Source organism: Crocodylus porosus, unplaced genomic scaffold (genome assembly GCF_001723895.1).
Source record: "Crocodylus porosus isolate Cpor-Errol unplaced genomic scaffold, CroPor_comp1, whole genome shotgun sequence".
Taxonomy (NCBI): domain Eukaryota; kingdom Metazoa; phylum Chordata; order Crocodylia; family Crocodylidae; genus Crocodylus; species Crocodylus porosus.
This window is the reverse complement of record NW_017728943.1, coordinates 22259072-22284016: the sequence shown is the minus strand read 5'-3', so window position 1 is coordinate 22284016 and position 24945 is coordinate 22259072. Positions and strand designations below refer to the sequence as shown.

General features: G+C 49.3%; 1 protein-coding gene across 2 annotated transcripts; it reads left to right on the top strand.

The window, feature by feature from the left end:
* The first annotated feature begins 1876 nt into the window (after positions 1–1876).
* TAPBPL (TAP binding protein like) lies at positions 1877–11324 on the top strand. 2 transcript variants are annotated; one of them, XM_019548969.1, is made up of 7 exons: positions 1878–2031; positions 2401–2649; positions 5298–5579; positions 6185–6526; positions 6740–7069; positions 8013–8108; positions 10227–11324. In XM_019548969.1, exons 1-7 carry the CDS (start codon positions 1983–1985, stop codon positions 10244–10246), a joined length of 1368 nt encoding a protein of 455 aa, XP_019404514.1. In that variant the 5' UTR covers positions 1878–1982; the 3' UTR covers positions 10247–11324. The 2 variants fall into 2 exon arrangements, with proteins under 2 accessions (XP_019404515.1, XP_019404514.1); XM_019548970.1 differs by lacking the exon at positions 8013–8108 and having other exon boundaries at positions 1877–2031.
* The last annotated feature ends 13621 nt before the right edge of the window (positions 11325–24945 follow it).

The following is a 24945-nucleotide window of genomic DNA, read 5'->3' as shown; positions in this document are numbered from 1 at the left end:
ATGTGTGTACATGCACAGGGCACCCCCTGCACCCCGTTCCCCCAGCCCCAAGCAGCCCTTTGCAGACTGGAACTCTGCTAGCCTGCAATGGGAAACCCACTGTTTCCTGCAGTTTGCTGCTTCAGAAGAAGAACATCTGTATTTTTTCACAGCCACCTGAAAACCTGGATCCCTGCACATGATACTGGAATGAAATGTTGTCATTCAGCCCAGGACTGGGACTGGGACTTGATGCTTATATTTCAGGACTGTTCTGCCTGAAGGCTAGAAAATGACATTTAGAGGTTAGCTTTTGGGAATGCCTTGTAGGTAAATATATATATACTAGCCAACTGCCCATCAAGAATGATGGGGGGAAAGGAGGGAGGAAGACCTGGGCCACTGCAGCAGGGGGGTGGTGGGCCTGGGCCACCCCAGTGGCGGCAGTGGGACAGAAGGAGCGAGCTTGGGGCCAATGCAGGGAAGCGGGGGTGGGGCAGGACTGGGCCTGGCCCCAGCAGGAGGAGGAGGCTGGCTCCTACCCTCCCTCCACAGCAGCTGTGTTGGGCTGAGCCAGGCTGAGCTGGGCCAGGCCTGCTGCCCACACCCATCACTGCCGCAGCAGGCTGGCTTTTCCCCCCCACTTGGGCTCACTCCCCTGCATTGGGCTTGCGCCCACTCCCCCTCCCCCGCACCCCTGCATTGAGCCTGGGGGAGCCCCAAACCCCAAGCCCTGCTGGCCTCGCCCCCCCGCTCCATCCCCTGTGTCCCCACCATTATGGCGGCGGGCTGTCTTCTGTCAGAACACTTCTTCATGCTCTGTTTGGCTGTTTCCATCAGCCAATCAGAACATGAATTAAGCGTTATGGACAGACAGACAGACAGACTTAGGCTTTTATAATATTAGAATTAAAATAATGGTTCAGGACAAGGGTTAACAGCAAGGGTTAATTGATTTTGATAGGTCTGGTTGTCACATAGTTCTCACAGCATTGGAGGCAGACAGTGTATCTAACCCAGGAAAGCAACAAGGCCAGCAGATATACACATATCCTGGGAAGTTATGGACATGTACCACATTGTCCCAGGACATGAAATAAGGTGGCACTAGCTCACAAGGTCCCAGAATGGAGGGCCTGAGAGTTCTGGTTTTGGGGGAACTGACTTAGTGAGGTGGCTGCTACCCTGGCTGGAAAAAGGTCACAGGGTTTAGCCTGAAGCCTTGTAAATTGTTTGCAAGGTTGTTGCTGGGGAGCCAAGTGAATTGAGCATAAGCCATAAGCGTACCACGGCCATCCTTATGTACACCACTGCTGTGTGGCAACAGCACTTTCCTGTATATGGAAAGCCATCCTATAAATGCCTCTTAATTGTATCCCTTCCCCACTCTTCTCATCCCTGAAAAGGAGGCCTTGTAACAGGCAAAATCCCTTTATGTGCAAAAAGAGAAAATAAACTTCCCTAAACAAAACAGAACAAAACCCTGCCTTCCCTCTCTCACACAGAAAAAGCAGAAAGAAGGCAAGGTTTCCTAAATAACAAAGCCTAATGGCTGTAGCTATGCCCTCTGCAGAGGGGGTAGCAATCACATCTGGGATCCTGGCAGGACTGTGCTCCCCCCTCATGAAGATGCCATTTTCTCTTTATAGATCTGAAGAAGATGGAGAACAAGGTGCAGCAGTGTTCAGCCTGATGCAAGGTGGCTGGATTTATTGGCTTTCCCTGTCTAAATCTAGATGTACATTTCAGTTTGGAAAGTGAGAGCCATCCACCCTCAGCCCTGCTGATCCTCCCCAATCCTAGGCTGCTGCCTATTCAATTTCTTTTTTTCCTGTTTGAGCCTGTCAGGCTGTACTGCCCCGAAAGGACAGCGTTAATGCACTCGAGTGTGCAAGGCAAAGTGAAAGTGAAATTAGAAGTTGACTGTGCAGACTCAGAGCAGCGTGATTCCTGAACAAGCCCCAGGGTCCCTGGCAGTCTGGAAGTCTTTTGTGTGGAGCACAATGAGCCGGGGGCTTGTCCTTTTCTGTGGACTGCTGGCTCTGAAGGCGGGTGAGTTAAAGGGAGGTGGGGGTGTGCAATGGGGTGAGCTCGCTGGATCCCCAGGACAGTCTCTTTAGGGGTCTGTTTTAAGATCAGGCATCAAGAGAAGGAACCTGCAACAGCCTGCAACAGGCCAGAGAAACAAACTACCTCTCTCTTACATGGAGGGACCCTGAGCTTATGCTGCTGAGAGTCTGGGTTTTCCAGTAGCAAGAGGTGGCAGAGAGGCCGAGGAGCCCTGTGGAGTCAGAGCTACTTCTGGGGAAGGGACAGCCTGCTGCAGGAATCCCTTGGATCCTCCCCTTCTCTACAGGGGTGCATATGTGTTTGGGAGTGCGTGTGCCATATATCTCAGCTGGTTCATTTCCATCCCTACAGGGTGGACGGAAGATCTAGGCCCCAGTTCCTCATTACGCTCTGTGGACGTGGTTCTGGACTGCCTCTACATAGAGGAAGCTGCAGGAAATTTGCCAGGTTCATTTGCTAGCTCATTCTCCCAGGACAGTGCCACTCTGGTGCTGAGAGATGTCAGTGTCATCGATGATGGGAGCTTGGACGATGTCACCAGTTATGACGTGCCAGGGGCAAGCACTGGCTCCGCACCCCCCCTCATCTTTGAGGCTTCGGGTGAGTGAGGGAGCTGGGAATAGATTTGTTGCTATGTCAGCCATGGTAATACCCCACAGACTCAAAGCAAGGGCCTAGCCCTCAGGCTTACTGGGTGTTTTATGGACTGAGGGTATAGATGCATGCTGTGTTTATTCCAAAGTACTCTCAGTTTACTCTGGGGGAGAAGTGCAGTGCACATGTGACACAGCATTTAGTCCACCGGAAATGCTGTTGTTCAATACAAAGTTACTTCTGGGGGAGTCAGAAGTAAATTAGCTCTGAAGAAAGTGATTCTAATATGTATAAATGACATGCACCCTCTATCACTTTTAATTTCATTCCTAAGTAGCCATTTTGCACCATGCTAACTGGCTTGCCTGTCACCTAGTGGTCAGACACTGGTGTAGCACCCGACTGAGGACGGTCAGCTTGGGAGAGCTGCTTCTTACTGGGTGCATCAACATGTGCAATTAGTACGTAGCAATGAACTCCTGCTGTGCTGTGGCTCAACATGCTGTGGAGGGGCTGGCTGGGGCACGAGGGTGCTATAGTACAGAACTAGGTGGCAGACAGCCCTTGAACTATAGCACTGTCATGCCTCACCCAGCCCCTGTCACAGTCTACATGTGCATTGTAGTATATGTAACTACTCCGCTGTAGGATAGTACTAGGATAGTACGACAGTATTATCCTACAGCAGAGTTAATTTACTGTGCCATAATACTGGCACCCTTGTAGACTATGACACTTTACTGCAAAGCTAATTAGTCAACTTTGCAGTAAAGCGCACTGTGGAGTAAATTACTGCCAAATAAAGGTGTAACTCCATAATAAATGCTTCTTCTGTTTGGACCCGGAGAGGTCACCATTTAACTACAACCCAGAGGTGTGCTAGCCACACCTGTTGTGTGTTTCCACCCTCTGCCGTAAGGAGGTGCAGTTGAAAAGTTCCCTTTGTAGTGATCTGAGCCCACTATTGGCACATCTCATTCCCTGAAGTATTGTCCGTTGCCTAAGTAAGCTGAGAGCCCCAAACTGCAAACTAAAGCTCTCTAATGTTTGTGCAGAGCAGTCTGGCCCTGGGTAGCATTGCTGAGTCTGTGGTGTTTTCTAACACATGACCTTCTATCTCTTTGGGCCCTGCCACACATTTAAATTAAAGTTGTATAGAATCACCTATAAAGTAGTTACACATTTTCAAGCACTAACTTTGTTGATGATTGGCTCTTTTTATAGTTAGATGGACATTTTTATGGCCTGATAGTTACTTGGCATGTGTGGCTGGTCTGAAGTTACTGCACAACTAACCACTTAATTGTGTGAACAGGGATCCCGGTTGTCTCTGTTTAAAAATTGCAAATTCTCTCAAAACCCCAGATTCTCTGATTAAAGAACCCCAAATCCACATTTTTTCTTGATTAAAATGAAATGCCATTAATATATATGTGTATACACACAGGTATCAATTTACCACAATGCTTTATTGATATACTTACAATTTTAAAGCAATTTAGAAGCCTACTGGTGCCTCATTCATTATAATAAAACAAATTCTAAATACCTATATACTTTGGTATTTGATTTGGGGTTTTTTATCATGGAAAAGGAGAGCTCCCCCTGCCACCTTTGCTCACCAGGATGCAGATCCAGTTGTAGTTGTCCCCTCCACACCCAGCCCTCTCCCACACCCTGTTGCTTCTTTGGACTGAGCAACCCTGATATTCTGGTGCCCTGCCCATGTTGGTGCTTTGCACTTCCACTTCAGTCCCCCAGCCCTGCTAATGCCCCTCACTTCCGACCCCGTGCTGCCAGCTGGGGTGAAGCTGGGAGGACCAGTGCCATGCTCCACAACAGCTGTGTGAAGCAGAGCACAGCTCTGAGCCAGCCATGCTGCAGGCAGGAGGAGGAGGGTGAGGACCTCCAGGTCCCGTCCTGCCCAGGCTAGCATGCAGCGGCTGTGGTGGCTCTGACTCATGTGGGTGGCAGTGAAGCAAATCTGGCCCTGAGATGGGATGGGGTGGGATGGGATGGAGGGAGGAGGAGGAGGGGAGGCCTGTGGCACCCCCTGCCCTGGACTAGAGATCCTTCACAGTGCCAGGCAGCCTGGCCACACACCCCTGCCTCTGGGTAGTATCTGCTGGCTGCCTCTGACCCTGGCCCTGAGAGCATGGGCACCAGCCCTGGCACTGCTGGCCCTGCCATGTAGTTCCCCACTACCCCTGATGGGACCCCCACTCCCTTCCCTCACTGGAGGGGCAGGTACCTCTGGGCAGACTCAGCTGGCAACAGTGCAGAAGTGGACTTGCTGGTGGCACTGAGTACTGCCTCAGCCCCCCTATCCTGCCACAGCCCCAGCCCCAGCCCCAGCACCCAGATACCTTCTCCCAGTGCTGACAGGTGCCGCTCCCAACACACACAGCCCCCCAGATGCTCTTCAAGCTATGGCCCTCCAACCCCCACCTCCCAGACTTAACTTCATGAGCAGGTGCAAACAGAAGACCTGGATACCTGGTGATAATTACTTTGCATGTGTGGCTGCTCTTGCTTTGCATGTGTGGTGGGTCTAAATTTATTGCACAATTAACCAGTTAATTGTGTAATATATGTACTATGGGGGAGGGGCCTAAGACACTCATTGTATAACATTTCCCCCCTTCTTGTTACAGCCAAGTTGGTAGCCATCCCACATGCAGAATCCCTGCTGCATGCAGACTGTTCTGGGGAGGAGGTGACTTGTGAGATCTCTTTGTACAGCGGACACCAGGCAGATGAGGGGACCTGCCAGTCCTCCTGGTTCATGGGGACCCTGAAGCTGTCCAGTGGGATCAGTATTGCTCTAGTGCTGAGGGGCCCCTGCAGCAGTGATGGGAAGGAAGAGGAGAGAATGACTGTGCTGCACCCAAAGCTGAAGGTCCCTGTAAGCAATGAGGGGACAGTGCTAACAACAGGTAATTAAATGGGGCTGGGATGCACCTGCTGCAGCAAGAGGCATTAGGGGCATTGGGGACCCCAGAATCTTATTCATGCTCTATAAGCAGGTATCCAGTGAAAGCGGAAGTGTGGACTGTGTGGACAGCTGCTAGGGGGAAATCACAAGTGGGTGCCAGAACTAAACAGTCTCCTCAATAAAGGAGAACTAAAATGTATGGGACCCTTGGGGCCACCTCCTTACCTCAGTGAGTCTGCAGTGAGCCCCCCCCAAACAACTCTGCTTTCCCCTGCTCTGCCCTTAGGCATCCAGTTCTGCTCCTGCTGCTCCTCCCCACCACTGTGCCAGTCTGCTGGCTCCTGACTGTGGCAAGTGCCTTGTTTCTCTTCAAAAACATGTTGTAGGGAGAGTAACCATGTGCACCTAGTCCCATAGTCTGTAGGCTGTGGGAAAAAGGGGAGCTTCTTTTGTGGGAAAGGCACAGTTTATGTGCCTCCACCCACTCCACAACATGGGTCCTCTTGTGTGGCCTGGTTCACTGGGTCCCTTTCCCTACTGTTCTGCACAAGGCCACATGTTTGTAACAGTCTCTCTATCCTTCTTTCCCCCTCTCTGGGTTTCTAGTTGAATTCCAGTCATCATCTCTCACCCCGACCCTGCGCACCCGTCTTGGCAGCTCTGTCATCCTGAACTGCAGGTTTGCCTTGGCACCTGGCTCTCCACTGGCCTGGGTGGAGTGGAGGCTGCAGCACCAAGGCAGTGGGCGCAGTGTGTTCCGGTACCAGGCAGGGAGTGAGCCACAAGAAGGGCAGCCAACGGCCCACGTGGACATGGTGCAGCTGCTGGAGACTGGCGATGCATCACTTAGCCTGCGTGATGTGAGCATGAAGGATGAGGGGACGTATATCTGCTTGGTGTCCAGCCCCAAGCATCAAACACAGCACATCATTCAGCTGCAGCTGGCCGGTGAGGAAATGGGGAGTCTAGTCAGTGGGGAGGTGAGGGAGACAGGCCCTGTGAGCTGAAACCTAACTTGACCTGCCCAGCATTGTTGCTCCCCTTTTTGATTCTGCAGTCCCTTCTCCATTCCTTATTGCCAGGGCAAGGGACTCCTTTGTACTTTTTCATCCCCTCCAAACCAGTTTCTCACTGACCTAACTTTCTTTTCACCCCCCACAGAGCCCCCAAGAGTCCACTTGTTCCCAGAGCTAGTGTCACGGGAGGGGGATGGAACTACGACCCTGACCTGTGAGATCTCTGGCTACTACCCCCTGGATGTCTCAGTGAGCTGGACCCGGGAGTCCCCTGAGGATGAAGACAAGGTGCCCATCCCAAGCTCAAACATATATTTTTCCAGCCACAGGCAAGTCCAGATGGGCACCTACGGCATCAGCTCCTACCTGCTCATCAACTTAGCAACAGAACTGACACCAGTCACCTTCAGCTGCCATGTTTCACACCTAGCCCTTGAGGAGCCAGTTGTGGTTAGTGCCCATCTCAGAGCACCAGGTAAGTGGGTCAGCACTCACTGCCCCTGCTTCCCAGCCTCTGCATCAAGTCTATGATCTCTTAGCCCCAGCTTGCTCATAATACTCCACTCTACATATAGAGTATAGCTCCATTTCTCTTTGCTCCTCTCCCCATTCTTTTTCAACTCCAGTTTCTTTTTCCTACCTGACCTTTCAGGCTTGCTTCCTCCACTCATGTTTTAACTTTATAAAGCCCCATGCAAGTCATATCTCCTACATTATGAAGCACTTTGCACAGTTTGGGATGGAGATCACAAGCATCAAGGGATGCCTTGGAGCAGTGGTGGCCAACCTTTTTCTTTTTTTTTTTGCTGGTGGACCACAAGCTTTGGCCTTCCCCAAATGCCACTCTGATCCCTGCCCCCCCAGAGGCATACCTGATAAGTTTTTGCACCCAGGGGCACCAGAAGTTGACTGGGGCTCACTTGCCACACATCATCTTCCTGTGCCACTCATGACATGTGTGCTGAGGGTGAGTCACCTCTTCCTTAGAGTAAGGGAACCAAAAATGGCTGTATTTGGCTCTAGACCTGCTCAAGACCTGTTGTGGGAGTTCAACCATGCCCAAGGTGTTCCCTGCACTGTCACCCCCAACCAGCCATGACCTAGCCACCTCCCACTTCCCATTTCCTTCCTCTGGGGAACTAAACACTGCTCAAGCTCTCTACTGCAATGTTCTACCCAGTGTGCTACCAACTCTGCCTAAGAGCTCCTCTTTTCTGGCACAGGCTACTTTCCTTGGTTGAGCTTGATGCTGTCCCAGAGCTTCTCACTTCTATATCAGGGTAACTAATCTTCTCCCAGGATTCTTTCACATTCTTTCCTCCAATTAGACCAAAACCCCATCCTGGGGCACTTGTGAGGGTTTTAGCTCTGTGAAACACAGGGTCTGCTGAGTCTCCATTTCCTTCTTTCTCCAACAGACCAAAAAACATCCAAAGTGGTTGTGGGAATCATCATCTCTACTGCCCTCTTCGTCATTGCTCTCTTTGGCCTCATACACAGATGGAGAAAGCCAGGTAAAAGTCTACAGAGCTAAAGCCTCCTCCCCAGCCAGAGCTTTGCAGGTGTTTCTGCACCACATTCCCAGCCCTCCTGGGCAGGGATGCCTGACAATGTCCTGCCAATCTACTCGCAGTGGACAAACTTCAAAATGTGGTGGTGAAACTGCTGTGGGGAACCTCCCTGCACGACTGACCACTCTCAACATCTCTATTGTTTAAATATGCCCAAGAGCCAGGGGAGTTATCCCAGAGCAGTCTCACCAATACATTTTTTGGATTTGGGACTTGTGTGTGCAAGTAGTTATGTGGGGTATACATGAAAGCAGGACAGAGGGATGTTGTACAGACATATACCTGCAATAAGAAATCCTGTACTCTCCTTATTCCCAACCCTTCCTTCCACTGCTTCTGGCTGGGAGAGGCAGGAGGTAGAATAATTTGGAGCATCCTGTAGAGCAGGGGTGGGTAAAATATGGCCTGCGGGCCAGATGAGGCCTACAGAGGGATTTTTGTCTTCCCCATGGTGGGTCCCTTGGTCCTGCCCAGTGCAGGCACAGGGGGCGGCCTGGGCCAGGATGCTGGACAGCACTAGACATGCCTGCCAAGAGAATGGAGGTAGTTGCTGGCTTCTGAGCCAGAGCGCCAGCACCCAGGTGGCCACTCCCGCCCATCTGCCCCAGTGATCAGAGAGAGCATTGGTGCCTGACATGGGCTGCACGGTAGGGCCCCATGCTGGGTGCCTTGGGACAAGAGCCCAGCACCGCTGGCTTCATTCCCAGAGCTGCTGCTCTGAAACACCCCTACTGCATGGCATCTCCAGCTTGACCCCACTGTGCGGCTTCCGTCTGGCACTTACCACCTGATGCATCCCACACAGTCCTATCTGGTCTACACTTTCTCTCCGTGGCCCAGGCCCTCCACTCCTCCCCACCTTGGTGACAGCTCCACTGCCTCCAGAGCCCTGACCCACTGCCAGGCTCCTGCTTCCACTCAGCCCTTTGTTGCCATTCCCAGCTCCTTTCAGCCATACCTGGGGCTGCAAATGACACCTGCTTGGATCTCTCTCCCAGCATTGTTTGGACTGGGCTAATGCTTGGCTTCATGCAGCACTGGGAGTCCACAGAAAGAGCTGAGCTCCCACTGGGTCTGCAGAGGTGGGAACCCCTTGCATTCCGCTGGCTCTGGGGCCCTTCAGCTCCCAAAACTGGGCCCCATCGGCCACGAACCTGGTGCTTACTGTTTGGGTTTCATGGGCTTCTGCCGTTCAACTGGGGATCACAGCTCTGGCCCTGCCTGACTCCCAGATGCCACTCCCCACCCATTCACAGCCCCATCCTGGCTGAGCATGGAGCAGGCCCACGATCTGTTGCCTGCACATCCCTGTGACATGCACCAGTTCCATGAGCAGGGACAAGCAGGAAGTGATGCCTGTTGCAGAGGCATACAGGCAACAGATTGTGGCTCTGCTCCACGTTCGGCCAGGAGGGGCTGTGGACAGGCAGGGAGCACCATCTGGGAGCAGGACAGGCAGGCAGGACTGGGGCTGAGATCCCCAGCTAAGTGGCACCAGCCCATGAAACCCAAACAATGAGCAGTGGCTAGGACCCACATGGGCAGGACATGTGGCCAGGCTGACAGGATCAACCACTTAGGGAGTTTTGGGGAGGGAAGGATGCTGACCCAGCCCACAACAGCTCACCAAAACCTGTGTTACCTGCAGGGCCAAATAATTGTCCACCCCTGCTCTACAGTAAACTCTCAGGCTCCTCTACAGTGCCTTCTGTGGGGAGTGCATAGCTGGAAGCCCCCTTAGCTGGCTCTGCCTCACATATGAAGTAGAAACCTTACTGGGTGAAGAGGTCAGGGCTGACATATCTGGGAGCTCCCCCATAGCTAGTGCTCCTGTTTCAATCCTGTGGTGCCTCCTGCCAGAAGAAACTGAAAATAGGGTAACTGGGAGGTCATCCCAGTGCTTGTGCTTCTCTTCTGACAGGGCCTCTTGGCTGGCAGAGGTAAGGAGAAGGTGGAAAGTTTGTTACCCTTCAGCTGCTGTTAGCAGTAGACCACTAGGGAGGGGGGGGAGGGGTAGTACTGATCACTTTTGTCCTGAAACATTTCTGTCTTTCTTTTCAGTTGACCTAAAAGCTGAATAATTTCTGGAGACTTCAGAATGAAAGGGACAGTGACCTCAGCTACCCATGTTCCTGTACCACCTCTGACAGGTGCCATCCCAGAGGGCAATCCAACCACTTAAAAACTGATCTCTTGTTTTACATTAACATTTTTGTCAGGCACCTGAGCCGCATGTGGTAGGGTCAAGAACCCTCACGCTGCTTCTTGTTGGAAGAACAGAGGAGCAATGTGATCTGGGAAAATGGATTCACTGAAAAGGGAATGTCTCCACCTTGGGAAGTTTACCTTGTTAACCCCACTGGCATTGTTCTTCCCACACCACAGGGTCTCACTGCCTTAAGTAGCTGATAAGAGGGTTAGGAACTGTTGCTTTATCAAAACAAATAGGGAGTAGGTTGCCTCTAAACCATGGACGCTCTGGGGTGGGGGAACAGCCAGCTCACATCCAGTCTGCGCTGAACATGGAAGGGTTGGTAGAAACTCAATTTCCCGCTGGAATTATCCCATCTCTGGTCTTAGTTATGGCTCTAATTAGCCAACAAAGCCCACCTGGATATCTTTTCTGAAAACTGCATTTAGAAAACTCAGAGGAGAGAGAGAATCTGTAATGAATGGGGGTCACTCTAGAGCTGAACCAGACCACACCTGCACAGTTTACTGTTGGGTTTTTTTAGGACCTCTCCAGTTTGATTTGTGGCACATATTAGGTATGAGGTTGGTAGAACAGAGCAGACCTTCACTAATCATTATGTAATTCACAGCTTTCGCCCTTTTGACAGAAATAATCAGCAAAGTAGAAATAGTTTATTCTCTCAGACTTAGTCAAGAGCAGTAGAGTGGAAAACAGGGAAAAAATACTAGGGTAAAGAGATTCTTCCCAGCACTGATCCCTTCCCCATGGGGCACTTCAGCCCTAGCAGCAAAGAGAAATTGAGGCTGGGCAAAAATGTTAACTTCATTTCTTTGATAAATAAATGTAGGACAGATCCAACTGGCACTATTCATAGGCTCTAAGGCAGGCGTGGGCAGTTATTTGGGCCAGAGGGCCACAAAGAGAGTTTTGGTGAGCTGTCATGGGCCAGGTCACCCCTCCAATAGCTCACCAAAACTCCGTAAGTGGCCCTCCAGCCCAAATAATTGCCCACCTCAAATCTAAAGGCAGAAAGAAAACAGGTTACAGAAACGTCACCTTTGTTCCCTCTTCTCCTTGCATCCCCTTCCCTGCCCTGAGTCCCTGATACACTGCCGGGCTGGTATCACTCTGTGTTCCCGCATGCTGCTTCAGGCCAAGTGGGTGCAGCTGGCATGGCTCCTGTCCAACCCAGTTACATGCTGGGGACTCAGGGTCAGGGAGTAGCTGCATCAGCCACTCCAGCTGTGCCCATGTGGCTCAGCCTGAAGCAGCACAGGGGAACACAACGCAGCACCACGTTAACCACACCCATGCCCCACCATGCATGGCAGAGCCCAGATAACCTAGAGCTCGTGGCCATCTTCCCTTGCACCCCTTTCCTCACCACGGGGGAGAACCTTACCTGAGCTTCCACTTGCTGGGGACCGAGCTGTCTGGTCTGCAAATGGCCACAGGGTCAGGGCTGCACACAGACAGCCTCACCAGGCAGAAGCCTGGCCAGCGCCTCCTGCCTTGAAGTGTACACTGGGGCCTGAGGAGTGGGACAAGACAGTCCTGCCAGGGAAGAGAGTGGCTGCTGCGGCTGCTTCTATAGCCAGCTTGCATGGGGAAGGGAAAAGGGCATGAAGCACCAAAAGCCAGGCCAGACGCAGGCTGGATACAATTCTCAATTCTGCAACCCAAATAACATCATGTGGCAGGCCAGATCTAGCCCGCAGGCAATATTTTGACCACCCCTGATCTAAGGCCAGAAGGTATTGCCATGATCATCAACTCTGGATTAAAGCAGGTCTTTAAAAAGATTATCTATATTTATATATTTATATAATTTATGTAATCTTTTTAAAGATATACATATGTATATGTAGTTTCATTGTGTATAGTATATGTAGATATGTGCGTGCAAGTATATAGTTTGTGTTTTGAAAGGGATAAATTCCCAATGCTGAAAAAACATATGCACAAAATTGATTGTGAGTAAGCCTTTTGGCCAAGAAAAATGTGATGAAAATTGAGAGATATTTTAGAAGAGTTCACAAAACGGTTAAAATCTGATTCCATAGCTATGAATCAGGACAGATATGCTTAATATCTATCCTGGTTAAGAGAGGAACCAAAGGGAGTGATTATATTTGATGGGGAATGCTAAAGACATGTTGGAAAATGCCATCATTGGTAGAGCTAAGGACAATAAAAAATATATTTTTTAATGTATTGGGCACGTCTACATGTGCCCCTTTGGCACCATTATTACTGCACTGTGCGCACAGTTATTTTTCACTCCTACATCACTGTAGCAACTCACTATACTGAGGAAGTGCACCTCTACACCAACATAGGCTGCAGCATTGTGGTTTTTGCTCATGGATGCTATGTTAGGAACAAAAGACATCCTTCCAATGGCTAGATCCTTTGGTACATGAAGATGGAACAATAACTAATGATGCAGAAAAGGCACAATTTTTCAATAAATACATTTATGATCCATATATGGAAAGGAGCAGAATGATATATTCAGCTCGCATGAGGATAGTAGTGAACTAGGAGTTCAAGTAGTAGCTACCATCTGCTAAGGATAATTATTTTTAAATGGGCACACCTACATAATTTAGACCCATTATCCAAGCATGAGGATAACTCTCTCCCACTGTTGTTAATCCTTAATACAACTTGGAATACTGGAGAAATTCCAGAGGATTTGAAGTATGCTAATGGTTTAGCAGTAATCGTAAAGGACAAGTGAGGGGAAAATTAGTGGTCTATTTGTATTCACAGTCCCAGAGAAAACAATGGAAAAACAGGTAGAAAAATAATTTAACAAGGACTTAAAAGATGGAAGTATAACTAGTACCAGTCAACATGTTTTTTTGAAAAATGGGTCTTGTCAAGTAAGCCTGATTCATGGCTGACATAACACACAGGGTTAGTAAAGATAACTGAAATATAAAGACCTTTGGGAGGCATTGACTTAGCACAGCACCACTTTCTGATGAAGCAGTAATATGCGCTAATGAAAAAGCTCACATTCTCTGGATTAAGCGCTGACCAACAATATTAGAACAGCAGTTGTCAACATAGAATCATCAATCAACACAAAATGGGGTTGTTTATACTGGAGTTTTGCGGAGAGAGGTTTTAGCTTTATGATATTCCATATTGTTGTCAGTGGAAGTAACTCTAAAAGGACTGCTGAAAAATGTGTGGATGATATGAAGATAAGTAGTGTGGCAAATAATGAGAAAAGTAAGGCGGTCATTCTGAGTGACATGGATTGCCTAGTAAACCGGGCATATTCAAACTAAATGCATTGAAATGCACCCAAATACTTGGACAGAAAATGCAACCTATACCTCGAGGATGTGGATTGCATCCTGGAAAGCAGTGGCTTGAAAGAAAGAGTTAGGGGTCATAGTGCCAGGCACCCAAATATATTTTACCTAATATGTTGCCCAGTGCAAAAAAGGAGAGCACAGTCCTGGAGGGGAGTAATGAGTTGGAATGTGATTTTTTTTTAACCTCTGTGTACCACACTGATGAGAACTGTGGTAGAATCCTATTGTAAAGAATATGGTAGACTTTTCTATTTATTTTATGAGAATTATGTATATTTCTGTGGGATTAGGTTTACTGTTTTTCTGGCTGAAAGATAATGAAGAGTTAAAAAGTCTTAGTTTCATCTGCAAGAATTCACAAATTCACATTCACAGGCAGAGTCCAGTAGCTAGCAAACAGACAATGGAGGTGTTCATTCATACACTTCAGATGCAGTATGATGGGAAATGTAAAGCAAAGAACTTAAAAAAAAAGAAAAGCTGAGGCTCTGAGGCAGAGATGCTGAGTACATGGGGTCCTGAGGGCCCTGACCCTCTTAGGAAGAGGACTGCCACCTGAAATGCGTAAAACTTTCTAAATGTCCATGATCTTAGCATAACCCCCTTCCCCGCCTCCCCATGACCAAAATAAAAGTCAGTGCCTATGCTTTGAGGACACAAGGGAAAAGGACCTGCAGACAAACAGTATTGTATGGCTCCCAGCTATTGGGCACTGTTGAGGCCTACTTCATCTTGCAAGGAATGGCCAAATTTAGTTAAGGTAACAGGCTTATACATTAGTTGTTTTAGCTTTTTTCCTTTCTGGTTTTGATGCTTTTATGAAAAAGAAAATGTTTATATTGAACAACCTGTGCTTTGTTTCTGATCTTGCATACTGATCTTAGACTCCTAGGCTATAAACAGATGTTGTATTTCTCGCAGGACTGGTTGTGCAGCAACTTGTCCCAGAAGGGAGCTCATTGAATTGGCAAGTCCACATGTTGTCCTGAAGAGGGTTCAGAGTGGCTAAATGCACTGCTGCTCTTCTGCCAGCAGGTGGCCAGAGAGCACATATGGCAGTATGCCTGGTGCTGGAAAGTATCATGGATTCCCCTGACAATGCCAATACTGAGTGGAAGGCTCCTTGGTTGTTCAAGTTGTGCATGGCAAAAAAATTTTGGGAGCAGTTTTGGTGTGATTCACTGTGCAACTCGTGTCCATGACTTTCCATCTGTATTTCCACTGCATTTGTGCTGCCACTACTGACCATGACCCAGGAGCTTCCACCATTGCTGGTCCCTATGGATCTGTATATGGTTGTTGCCTTGAGGACCTTGCTGGTCCAGCATTATGAACTCATGAGCAATACTGAGGAGGAAAGGGAACATTAGTGGACCCTGATGGCTGCCATGACTACTTCCATTCACCACCAAGACTGAGGGAGCTGTACTTGCAGGGGGGGAACCTCGTGTGTGCTTGCTGCCAAACAATGGAGGGTCCGTGGCTATGTCTGACTCCTAATTCATGGCAACAGCTGTCATCCTGAAGTTGTTTTGGATGAAGGTCAGCACACTGTAGTTGGGCAGATGTGGGACCAGCTCCAAACCATAAAGTGGCTTTTCTGGACCAAGGAGATGACAAATGGTGGAAGTCAGTCATCATGGTCACCTTGGACAATAAGCAGAGGCACATAAACTTCCACATGTCTAGGAGCACTTTCATGGAGCTCTGCGCTTAGCTTGTCTCATACATACAGCACTGGACAACAGCAAAACAGGCTCCCTTACCTGTGGAGAAACATGATGCCATTGCTATATGGAAGCTCAGGAACCCAGATGGCCTCTGGGCCATGGCAAACCCTTTTGGTGTGGGCAAGTTGAGAGGCAGTGTAAAAAGTGTGTCCGGCAATCGAATGGGTAACAGCCCCATGCATCATATGCTTTGCCAACCCACAGGAGGTCATGCACAAATTTGCCAGGGGTTCCCCAACTGCACCGGGGTTGTCTATGGTACATAAATTGCCATCCTTTCTCCTGCATACCATGATCAAAAATTCATCACCAACAAGGGGGTTGAGGGAAGGGAGGTGATGAAAGCTTGGGCTGTGTGAGCCTGTGGGCTTTACACAGACCCAGATGAAGGGAGGTGGGAAAAAGATAAACAGGGAAGTAAGAACAGCTTTGGCTGGCTGTGCACAGCTCTTTCCTACCCTTTTTTTTTTATACACTATAGGCATAATTTTGACAACAGGCAGTATTTTTATTATGCAGAACAACAGAAATGTGAAAAGGGGAGGTCCACCAGACAAGTAAACAAATGAAACAAAATAAAGAAATGCCATGGGAAAAACCCCCCAGAAGTGTTTAAGGACACCCATTACTCCCTGTGAATGCCAGCATTCTGTGGGCCTGGTACAGCTGCAGTGCACACATGTGGCATGTCTCCAGGTGGCAGTGGCCACCACTGGAGGACTGTTCAAGCTGTGGGATATGCCTAACTGAGGGCCACGGGGTGCTTACCCCTGCTCCTGCCACAGGGGACTACTGTGGGACAGTGAGGTCCAGTGGCAGCATGTACCCCAGGAGCTATTGGACAGTCCTGCTGGTGGGTTAATCTGCAGGGCAATGGAAGGAACAGTTCAAGGCAGACACAAGGCAATCTGCACACTCTTTCTCCATCTTCACAGATTTCCTATCTTATTTGTGCAGCAATGGCCTCAGCATCTACATATTACCCGGCCAGCCAAATATCAGTGCACCATACCATGACTCCTCAGTCCGACGCCTGACCATGGACAAGTATTGGTTGTGGTACAGTTTCTCTTCCTCCCTCTACCTAGCCTCTGCAACCCAGGAGCATCTGGTCTCCTCCAAAGAAGCTAGTATGTCTGCCTTTGTGGAGGTGCTGGTCTTCCTTTGCCTGGAAGCTTTCTGGGCCCCAGTTTCTGACTGTTGCCTTGGGCTATTATCAGCTACTGAGGTCTCATCACCGCCATTTGCAGGTGTTAGAATGAAAGGTGTTCATTGTTTTTCTCACTGTTCCCTTGATAGCATGAAGAACTCCCCAACAAAAGTTTCAGCTTGCAAGGCCAGCCAGCCAGGGGACAGGCTCGTTCACCCTTCTGACTCAACATGCCAAGTTCACTCTCCCTTGTGCTCCCTAGGGGCCCGGGGCAGTAGGGGACATGGTTGCACAGCCATGGGGCAAACAGCCATGAAGTACAATAAGGGCCAAGTGGGTACAGCCATAGGAACCATGAAACATAGTGGGCCAGTTGAGGGGGGTGGGTGCAGTCTTCTGAGCATGATCTGTTGTCTTGGGACCCCCCTAATGCCCCTCGTCCATAACCACACAATGGTGGCACCCTGGCTGATGTTACCCTGATCCATCTGACCCCACTCTGGAGGCAACACCTGTTCATTGCTGCATAGTGAGAGGCAGTCCAGCAGTCTTTTTTTGCTTCTTACTGCAAGAGATGATAATCCCTGATTGCTCTGACTTGTGAAAACAGCAGGCATGCTGCGATAGGTCACCGGTGAATCTGGCTCTTATCTGGACTGTCAGGAAATATCTAATGGTGTACCTCACTACCATCTACAACCACCTTATGCAGGCTGAGCAGCATGCTAGAAGGGGCATGATCAATCTGCCTCTAGTTTAATCATCAGCCAATAATTCACAAAGACTGAAGACAAGCAGCCACTGCACCACTCAGAGTGCAAAGAAAGCAAGCATTCCCTTCCCCTGGCCCCTACCTGTCTTGAGTTAATTGGTAGACAGCAGCTATGAAGAGTCCACAATCCTAAGAGCTGTATCTGGTGTGCTGAAGGAATGTAGGTGGTGGGGGAGGCAAAAACCTTTTTAGGGTGGTGGGTCCCTTCCCTCCTCATCCTCGCTTCCCCCCACCTCCTCCCACCATCAACCCCACATGGACTCGGAGCCCCTGGTCCAGCCCATGACCTATTCTCTCCCATAGTGAAATGGCTCTGGACTGCACGCACTGAGTTCACTAGGATGGGGGACCAGGGAAAGGTCATATTGACTTTTGGGGCTTGCATCAGGCTGTAGAAGAGTCTGAAACAATACAACTAATGCTGTGGTGGCCACTTACAGGGGAACCTAAATTGCCATGGTTGTGTGCACTGACTGACCAAGATGATGATTTAAAAGCCACTTGTTTTCTCCTTTCCTTGCTGACTAGCTTGCAATGAATTGCTTGTAATCTTCTTCGTCATGTCTCTGATCCAACCTTTCCATATAGTCTGTTCCCAAAATTCTGCACAGACCACTGCTTCTGATAGTGTTGCCACAACTTGTGGGGTGTATCATCGTGGTGCCACAGGGCATCTCAGGAGATGATCCATGGTTTGCTTCTGACAAACACTTTGGCTGGTTGCATATTGCTTGTAATAAAGTGGCTCTATCTATCCCCAGTGAGTTGTCTGCATGAGAGTGAAGGCTATTACTGCTATTTTCTCAGGGTGGGAGCCAAAGCAAAAAGCTCAAAGGGCATGATCCCTCGTGGCAGCACTTCATTACCCTAATATCTGGACCCAGGACTAGTGCCTTATCTCAAGCTCTGGGCATAAGGGGCCTATTGCTGAGCATTATGGCTATTGTTGTTTTGGTAGAAGGATGACTGAGGTGTTAAGTGAGCAATTAACTTTAAAAGTGCCAATCACTGAATAACTGAAATGGGATGCACAACACAATGACAGCTTAGTGACCATGAAGCACACCCCTCCAAAGAACAATTCAGATTCCATGAATTGCCCATTTGACTTTAGTACCTACTTGCATATCCACTTGGGGGGGTGGGGGCAGGGAGTAGAGAAGGACATGACAGGGCACTCCTCAACCACAGTCCTGCTGTTTCAGTACAGACCCAAACTGCAAGTCTTGGGGGGAAGAGACTGAGAGAAAGAGGCCAGGGGCTATGGTTCAAGCACTGCAGGTAGGGCAATGAGCCATTGAGTTCCAGAGCACTCCAGTTCCTCACCCACCAATCACCTATTGCTTGACTTCTCCCCTAACCTAATGCCATGTACCCTCCCTGAGATCCATTCTGTCACATGTCGAGTCTTTTGGAGTACCATGTTCATATTGGAAAAGAGCGGTCTTGGATGCTGAACATGGGTGGAGGATGGGAAGCTCCAGGCCCTCTGTGTCAGAGCCTAGGTCCATCTAGGAGCCCAGGCAGCTCTGGGGGATGGTCAGCGAGTCTGCTCAGCTCAGCTGGATGGAAAAGCCCTGATCTGGCTCACTGCCTGAGCTGCTGTGCTGACTTGCAAAGTCTGCATGTCTTCAACCATGCTCATGATGGCAGAGTCTTTGTTGCTCCCTTGGGTGGCAAGGTTCGTCATGTCCACTGCATTTTTTAACATGACCATGTAACTGACTATGAAGATAAGGGAGAGTTCTTCCTAGTGGGTATGCATAACTCTGCAAAGCAACCACACATCAGGTATATCTCATGTCTTTAACTGCTGCCTCAGTAACTGACACTTGGACCAGCACTGGACCTAGTCACAGTTATGTCCCCAGGCTGACATTTCCTCCATGAACTGCCTTTTTACAGTGGCTTGACTGGTGTACCCACCAGTTTTCAGTCTCACTGCACATGACAATGAGAATCACTACCTCCTCCTTGGTACAGTTGCTGTGTGCTTGCTTATGGTGCTGGAGGCATCAGACTGAGATGCCATGGTGGAGGGAAGATGGATGGACATTAGGGGTATGGAGGCTCAAACTTGCTTTGGTGGACAGGGGGCAGGTCTGATGGCCTCCCTGATAGCTCATTGTTTTGGTAGATGGAAGTCTCTGATGGTTGGTAGTAATTAGTGGCTAAAAGGCTCCGATGCCAGTCTTGGCTGAGTGACAAGCATGAAATGGCTAACGAATCACTGTGCATGGTAATTAATAGGTGGGGGCAGCCACCTGGGGCCTGACACCTCTGGGCAGTGGAATTCTATGATCAAGACCAGAGGAGCTACACAGGGTTCAAGAGGGGCCAGGATTGAGGCTGAAGTGGTGCATTGTGGGATGCCTGGAGGACTGACCATTCAGACATCCCCCATGATAGTTCAGGACTAAGTGTTACTATCACTTAAGGCACAAACCTTTTGAGGCCTTTGTCCCACAAGAAGCACAAAGGACATCTAAAAACTCATGTTTTGTCCCATGAGAAACCATTTTCTCCTGCAACAAGGACCACATCTGTTCGTAGCCCTAGAGTGAAGGACAGAAGGGCTATGCTCAGGTTACAGTTAGTAAACAGGGGTGCTGTGATTGGGGACTATAACAGGGGGCATGCTTGGGGACAAATCTCATGCCAGCCCGCCCACCTGTATCTGGGCAGATTGTCTATAGTATCGTCTGCTACAACTTTGTTGTTTCCACAAACTGCTGATATAATGTAGGAGACCGCCCATTACTGTCCTGATGCCAGGGGGTGCTATCTAGAGCTCCAGCCTTCCCTACACTGCAGCCCATGCCTCGCAGATGGCATCACGGTTCTTACAGTCTCCAGCTCCACACTGGGCCCCATAATCCTTCAGTCTGGGCCCCAACTGGATCCCTCCAATCTGGGCTACCTAGCTCCCTGTACTCTTCCCCCTCTCAGGTGTGGCCTCCATGGGACCTTTTGCCACACAGGCCCTGGCCTCACCTCCAAGTCACCAGGCTCTGGGTGTCCCTCATGGTGGGCCCCTGGTCCTTTTGACCATTCTGGCCCTGGCCCCAGCATTGACCAGTCGAGGGTGCCTCAAGGCAGGCTTCTTGACCATCTAACCCACTCTATCTCATGGGTCCACCTTCTCAGCCCTATTATGGGGTTACCCACCCAGTTGTGCAGGAGCTGGGCTTAAGGCGCCCCGACCCATCTTTCACCAGGGTTGTAACTGGCCTGGCATTTCCTGGGGACTCCCATGCTACCAGGAGCCCCACCAGGCCACCCACCCCAGCAGGGTGCAGTTTTAGGTCATGCCTAGGACCAAGAGCCTCCTAGCCATCCCCATATGCTCTTGCTCTTGCTCTTGCCTCCTGTTGCTCCTGCTGCAGCTCAGCTAGGCAATGTTTCTGCCTAGGCTAGCAGCAGCAGACTGCAGCCTTTATATACTAGGGTCTCAAAATGGCTGCTGCCATCAGGCACCTGCTGGATGCCTGACCCAGCCCTTAAAGTGGCAGCTGCCACAGCGATCCAGTGGACCATGGTAATTACAAAATTTCTCCCTTGGAGAAATATAGACCGAGGTATGTGACTTGGGAAGGGGAGCTAACTGAAAGGTCCAACCTGCAGCCCATTCTGGGACTGTGACAACTGCATAGACTTCAGGTGTCCACATTTTACAAGGATATTGAGGAACTGGGAAGAGGAAAAGAAGAGTCCAAAAAATTATACAAGGGCTCAGAACAAAAAAGCCTCAGAGTAAGAGATGGGTGTCACACTGTTTAGTTTATCAAAAAGGGAAGCAAGTGGAAAATGACAATAGACAAGCACCTTCATTGGGAGAAAATAGCAGGCACTACCCATCTCTCTAATCCAGAAAAAAAGAAAAGTAAAATAAACAAACAATGGCTAGAAGTTAAAATGAGAGACATGCTTGCCCTAAAGCATAACAATTTTACCTGGGAGAATGAGCAACCCCTGAAACCGACTGTCAAGGGAAATGATGGAGCCCCCCTTTGTTCTTACCTCTGAATCCAGACTGGATGCATTTTTGGAGATGGGTTCAGTGTGGGGACAGCTGGATGCTGTTCCATGGCCTGTGTTACTCAGGAGCTCAAACCAGATGATCTGGTCAGGCCAGTTCCTTTCTGATCTAGGTATCTATTATGACAAGAATTTTCACAAAAATAAATAGACTTCATCTTAAAATGGAAACAAAAGAAAAAATGTGAAACGGAATACAAACGTCCCTTCCCTGCCATGCCCTGATGAGAACCATGTGCAGAGACTGACCCCCTTGAAAGAGGGGATAGAGTCTTACCTTTTGTTTAATCTGGCCACGGGCTCTATGGCTTGGGTTGTTTATCGGCTGTTAGGGGTGTAGTAGTTAAGGCATTTTGCTACTGTTTAAGAAACATGAATGTGAGCCTTGCTTTGCACTTGCACTGAAGGTACCAGGGAAAACAAAGGAGTGGCAGTGGCATGCAGCTGGAAATTTAATAATACTGTCACCAAATCTACTATTCAAGATTTGTATGGTGAGGGAGTACTGGTCTGAAGCATGCCAGCCTGCTCCACACATATGACCTTCCAAAATAGAAACAATGAAGCTGCCTTGTGCTGAGCATATGCCAATGAGCACCCTCTTCAGGGAAATTGACTGGTGAATGCCAGAAAGAACACTTTGACTCTGGGGTCTGCCAAAAATATTAAACTGGGTCACTGGAAGGAGCAATCCGATCAGAGACCACCCCCCAGGTTACAACCTTCTAATCTTCAAATCTTGTCTCTTAGAGGGGGCTTGGTCCTCCTCAGCTCCCCCGTAATTCACACCCTAGGTGCCAGGTTTGCTCATGGGCTGGATCTGGTGTGGCAGGGGCCCGATCTGGCTATGGTGGGGTGCACAATCTGCCCCGATCCATCCACCTGAGGGGCAAGGGTGGAGGCTCCAGGAGAGGATATTATGACTTACATTATGATAATAAATCTATGGGTTTGGGCAGATGCGAGCCAAGCAGGGTGCAGGGCCTGGGGCAAATCAGCCCATGCGGGGCCCCACCCCCACTCTGATCCCATGGACCCCAGAGCTGAAGAAGCTGTCACCACCACCATTGGGCAGCCACAATCCAGATGCATGGGGGTGGGGAGCAGCCCAGCTCCAGTAAGGATGCCCCGGGAGTAAAGCGGCTTTGGTTGGGATGCATTGGTTGTGTGGGGGGGAGGGATGTGGCGAGCCTCTGATCCAAATGTAGGGGTAGGGAGGCATGGGATGGGGAACAGCCCTGTCTGATCTTGATGCATGGGGTAGTGGCTCTGATTATGCTGTGGAACAGTGGCTTGGGTGAAGCTGGATCCAACCACCTAGAGCTTCTGTCACTCCCCACTGCCAAATTTTCCAGCCCATGGTGATTCTTGTGAGCTGGAAGCCATGGCTCTGCAGGCTGGACTTGGCTGGCAGGATGGAAGTTGAGTACCCCTGCTCAAAGACATTATTAGGCATGTTAGTATCTGTTGAGAGGGCAGGCAACTCCCCATAACTTCTTCATTCTACAGGGTTTTGGGAGGTAGCACATGGAGAGAGGTGAGGTTATACCTCTCTATCTCTCCCTGGTGCCATAGTGAGGCAGCAGAAACATGTCCTTTGTGTTTTCCCATGTAATCAGGATGGCTCTGAATGCCATCACATCCCTCAGACTGATTTGTCATTGATTTAGGAGGAACTTTTGTCAGTGGAGTAGCTTCCTTGCAGACTTGTTCAGTTCACAAGGTCTTTCTTCTGTGTCATCCCTGAGACTAGGTTGATTGAATTTGTTAATCTGAACAGTTATGTAGGGTTCACATAGGAGTGGGTTCCACCAAGAGGGCCAGAGGACTGCCTCTAGTCTGACCCTTCAAGTTATCTGGGACGGGTGACCCTACCAGGCATTATATTCCCTCCTGCTGTAGCAAAAACCCTGGTTCTTCTTTTTTTTTAATGCATTTTCTCCCCTTCCCTAACCATTTCTGACTTTGTCCTTCCTCTCTATTCCCTATAGATAAGTATAAGTAAGCTAAGATGTAGGATAAGCTTTAAGATTTTATTTTAGGTAGTAAGTTTTATTTCTCTCCCCTCTGCAAATAGGTGTCCTGCTATTTTGATATAGATATCCACTGTTTTATAAGTGATAATTATTATGTTTGTATTGATTTTTTACTGCTTTTATATTGTGTGATTACTGTTTTAGGCCTACATATGTAAGTTTGTATAAGTCATGTCAAGTTTCCATCTTGTAATGTCAAGCCTCCATCCTGTCCCTAGGCCCCATTGTGTAACCTATGACTCAGATTACCCCTCCTATGTAACTTGGTTCCTGAATGAATGGGGATGAATGAGGGTGTTTGAGAGACAATGGCAGTAGGTCTAAAAATAGCTCCTTCTGAATGACCAAACCATCAACACCAATACCTGGACCAAGGACCCAGCCATTGGAACCACCTTCAGCATTCAAGAAACAAAGGATGAGGCAACCCACCATTGTGCCAAGGCTGCACATGCTCAGTAAGAACACCTGGAACAGGACTGACATTGCCTGGATAGGCCCTCCCATAGGAGATCAGAGGTAGTCTGCCCCATAAAAGGGGTAGTGAAGACTGAATCCTTGAGACGCCCTCTCCATCCAGACCAGCACCATGCCACACCACCTATTCACCCAGAGGCCCTGCCAGTGACCCCCCTCTGGCTAACACCTGCTGGACAAGGACCCCTTTCCAGCCTGGATAGGTAGTTATCACCCCCACCCCCTCTTCAGCCAAGGATTCAGACTCTGTTTCTCTTCTCTACCTGGACTTCAACCCTTCCACTGAGTTCCTTTCTCCTGCTGCCATTGTGAGTGCTTGTGTGTGTGCACACGTTGTGTGTGAACCAATAACTTCATGGGGCTGTGTAGTGTGTTGTCTGTTTAATAAAACTGTTATTTGGACCCCTGATTTCGGTTTGCTTTATTACAGTCCGGCCCTGCTCCAATCTCTGCTCCTTGCCCCTCTAACTTCTGTCTCATTTCTCCCACTCCTGCTTCTGGCTCACTGCCACCTCCAACATCTGCCCTGAGCTCCTCTCTGCCTGCAAACCCCCTGCTTCTTTACCACTGTCTTATCCCCACTGCCTTTTCCCCTGAGCTCCCAGGTTTCTGACTCAATTTCTTTCCTGGCTGTCTCGTCCTTGCCACCAGTCTTTTTTTTTTTTTTCCCTTGCACCAGTGACCTCGAGTAACCCTGGGGCCACTTGGTCTTAAGTAAACCCAAGCCTCAGTTCCTCAGCCAGCTTCTCTCTAGTCATAGTTTATTCATAGTTGTTAGGGTTGGAAGGGACGTGAGCAGATCATCAAGTCCACCCCCCTGCCATGGCAGGAAAGAGAACTGGGGTCAGATGACCCCGGCTAGGTAATTATTTAGCCTCCTTTTGAAGACCCCCAGGTCCACTTCCCTAGCTGCCCTGACTATGTAGTGCCTCATGATATCTAGTCTGAATCTACTCTTGGTCAATTTATGGCTGTTATTCCTTGTTACTCCCAGTAGTGCTTGGGGGAACAGGGACTCTCCCATTGCCTGCTGGTCTCCCTTGGCCAGTTT

Excerpts from the sequence above, each read along its gene's own strand:
- TAPBPL (XM_019548969.1), top strand. The coding sequence starts at position 1,983 with ATGAGCCGGGGGCTTGTCCTTTTCTGTGGACTGCTGGCTCTGAAGGCG. Across the intron at positions 5,580-6,184 it reads GGGGACAGTGCTAACAACAG|TTGAATTCCAGTCATCATCT; the intron begins GTAATTAAATGG and ends CTGGGTTTCTAG. Across the intron at positions 8,109-10,226 it reads ACACAGATGGAGAAAGCCAG|TTGACCTAAAAGCTGAATAA; the intron begins GTAAAAGTCTAC and ends CTTTCTTTTCAG.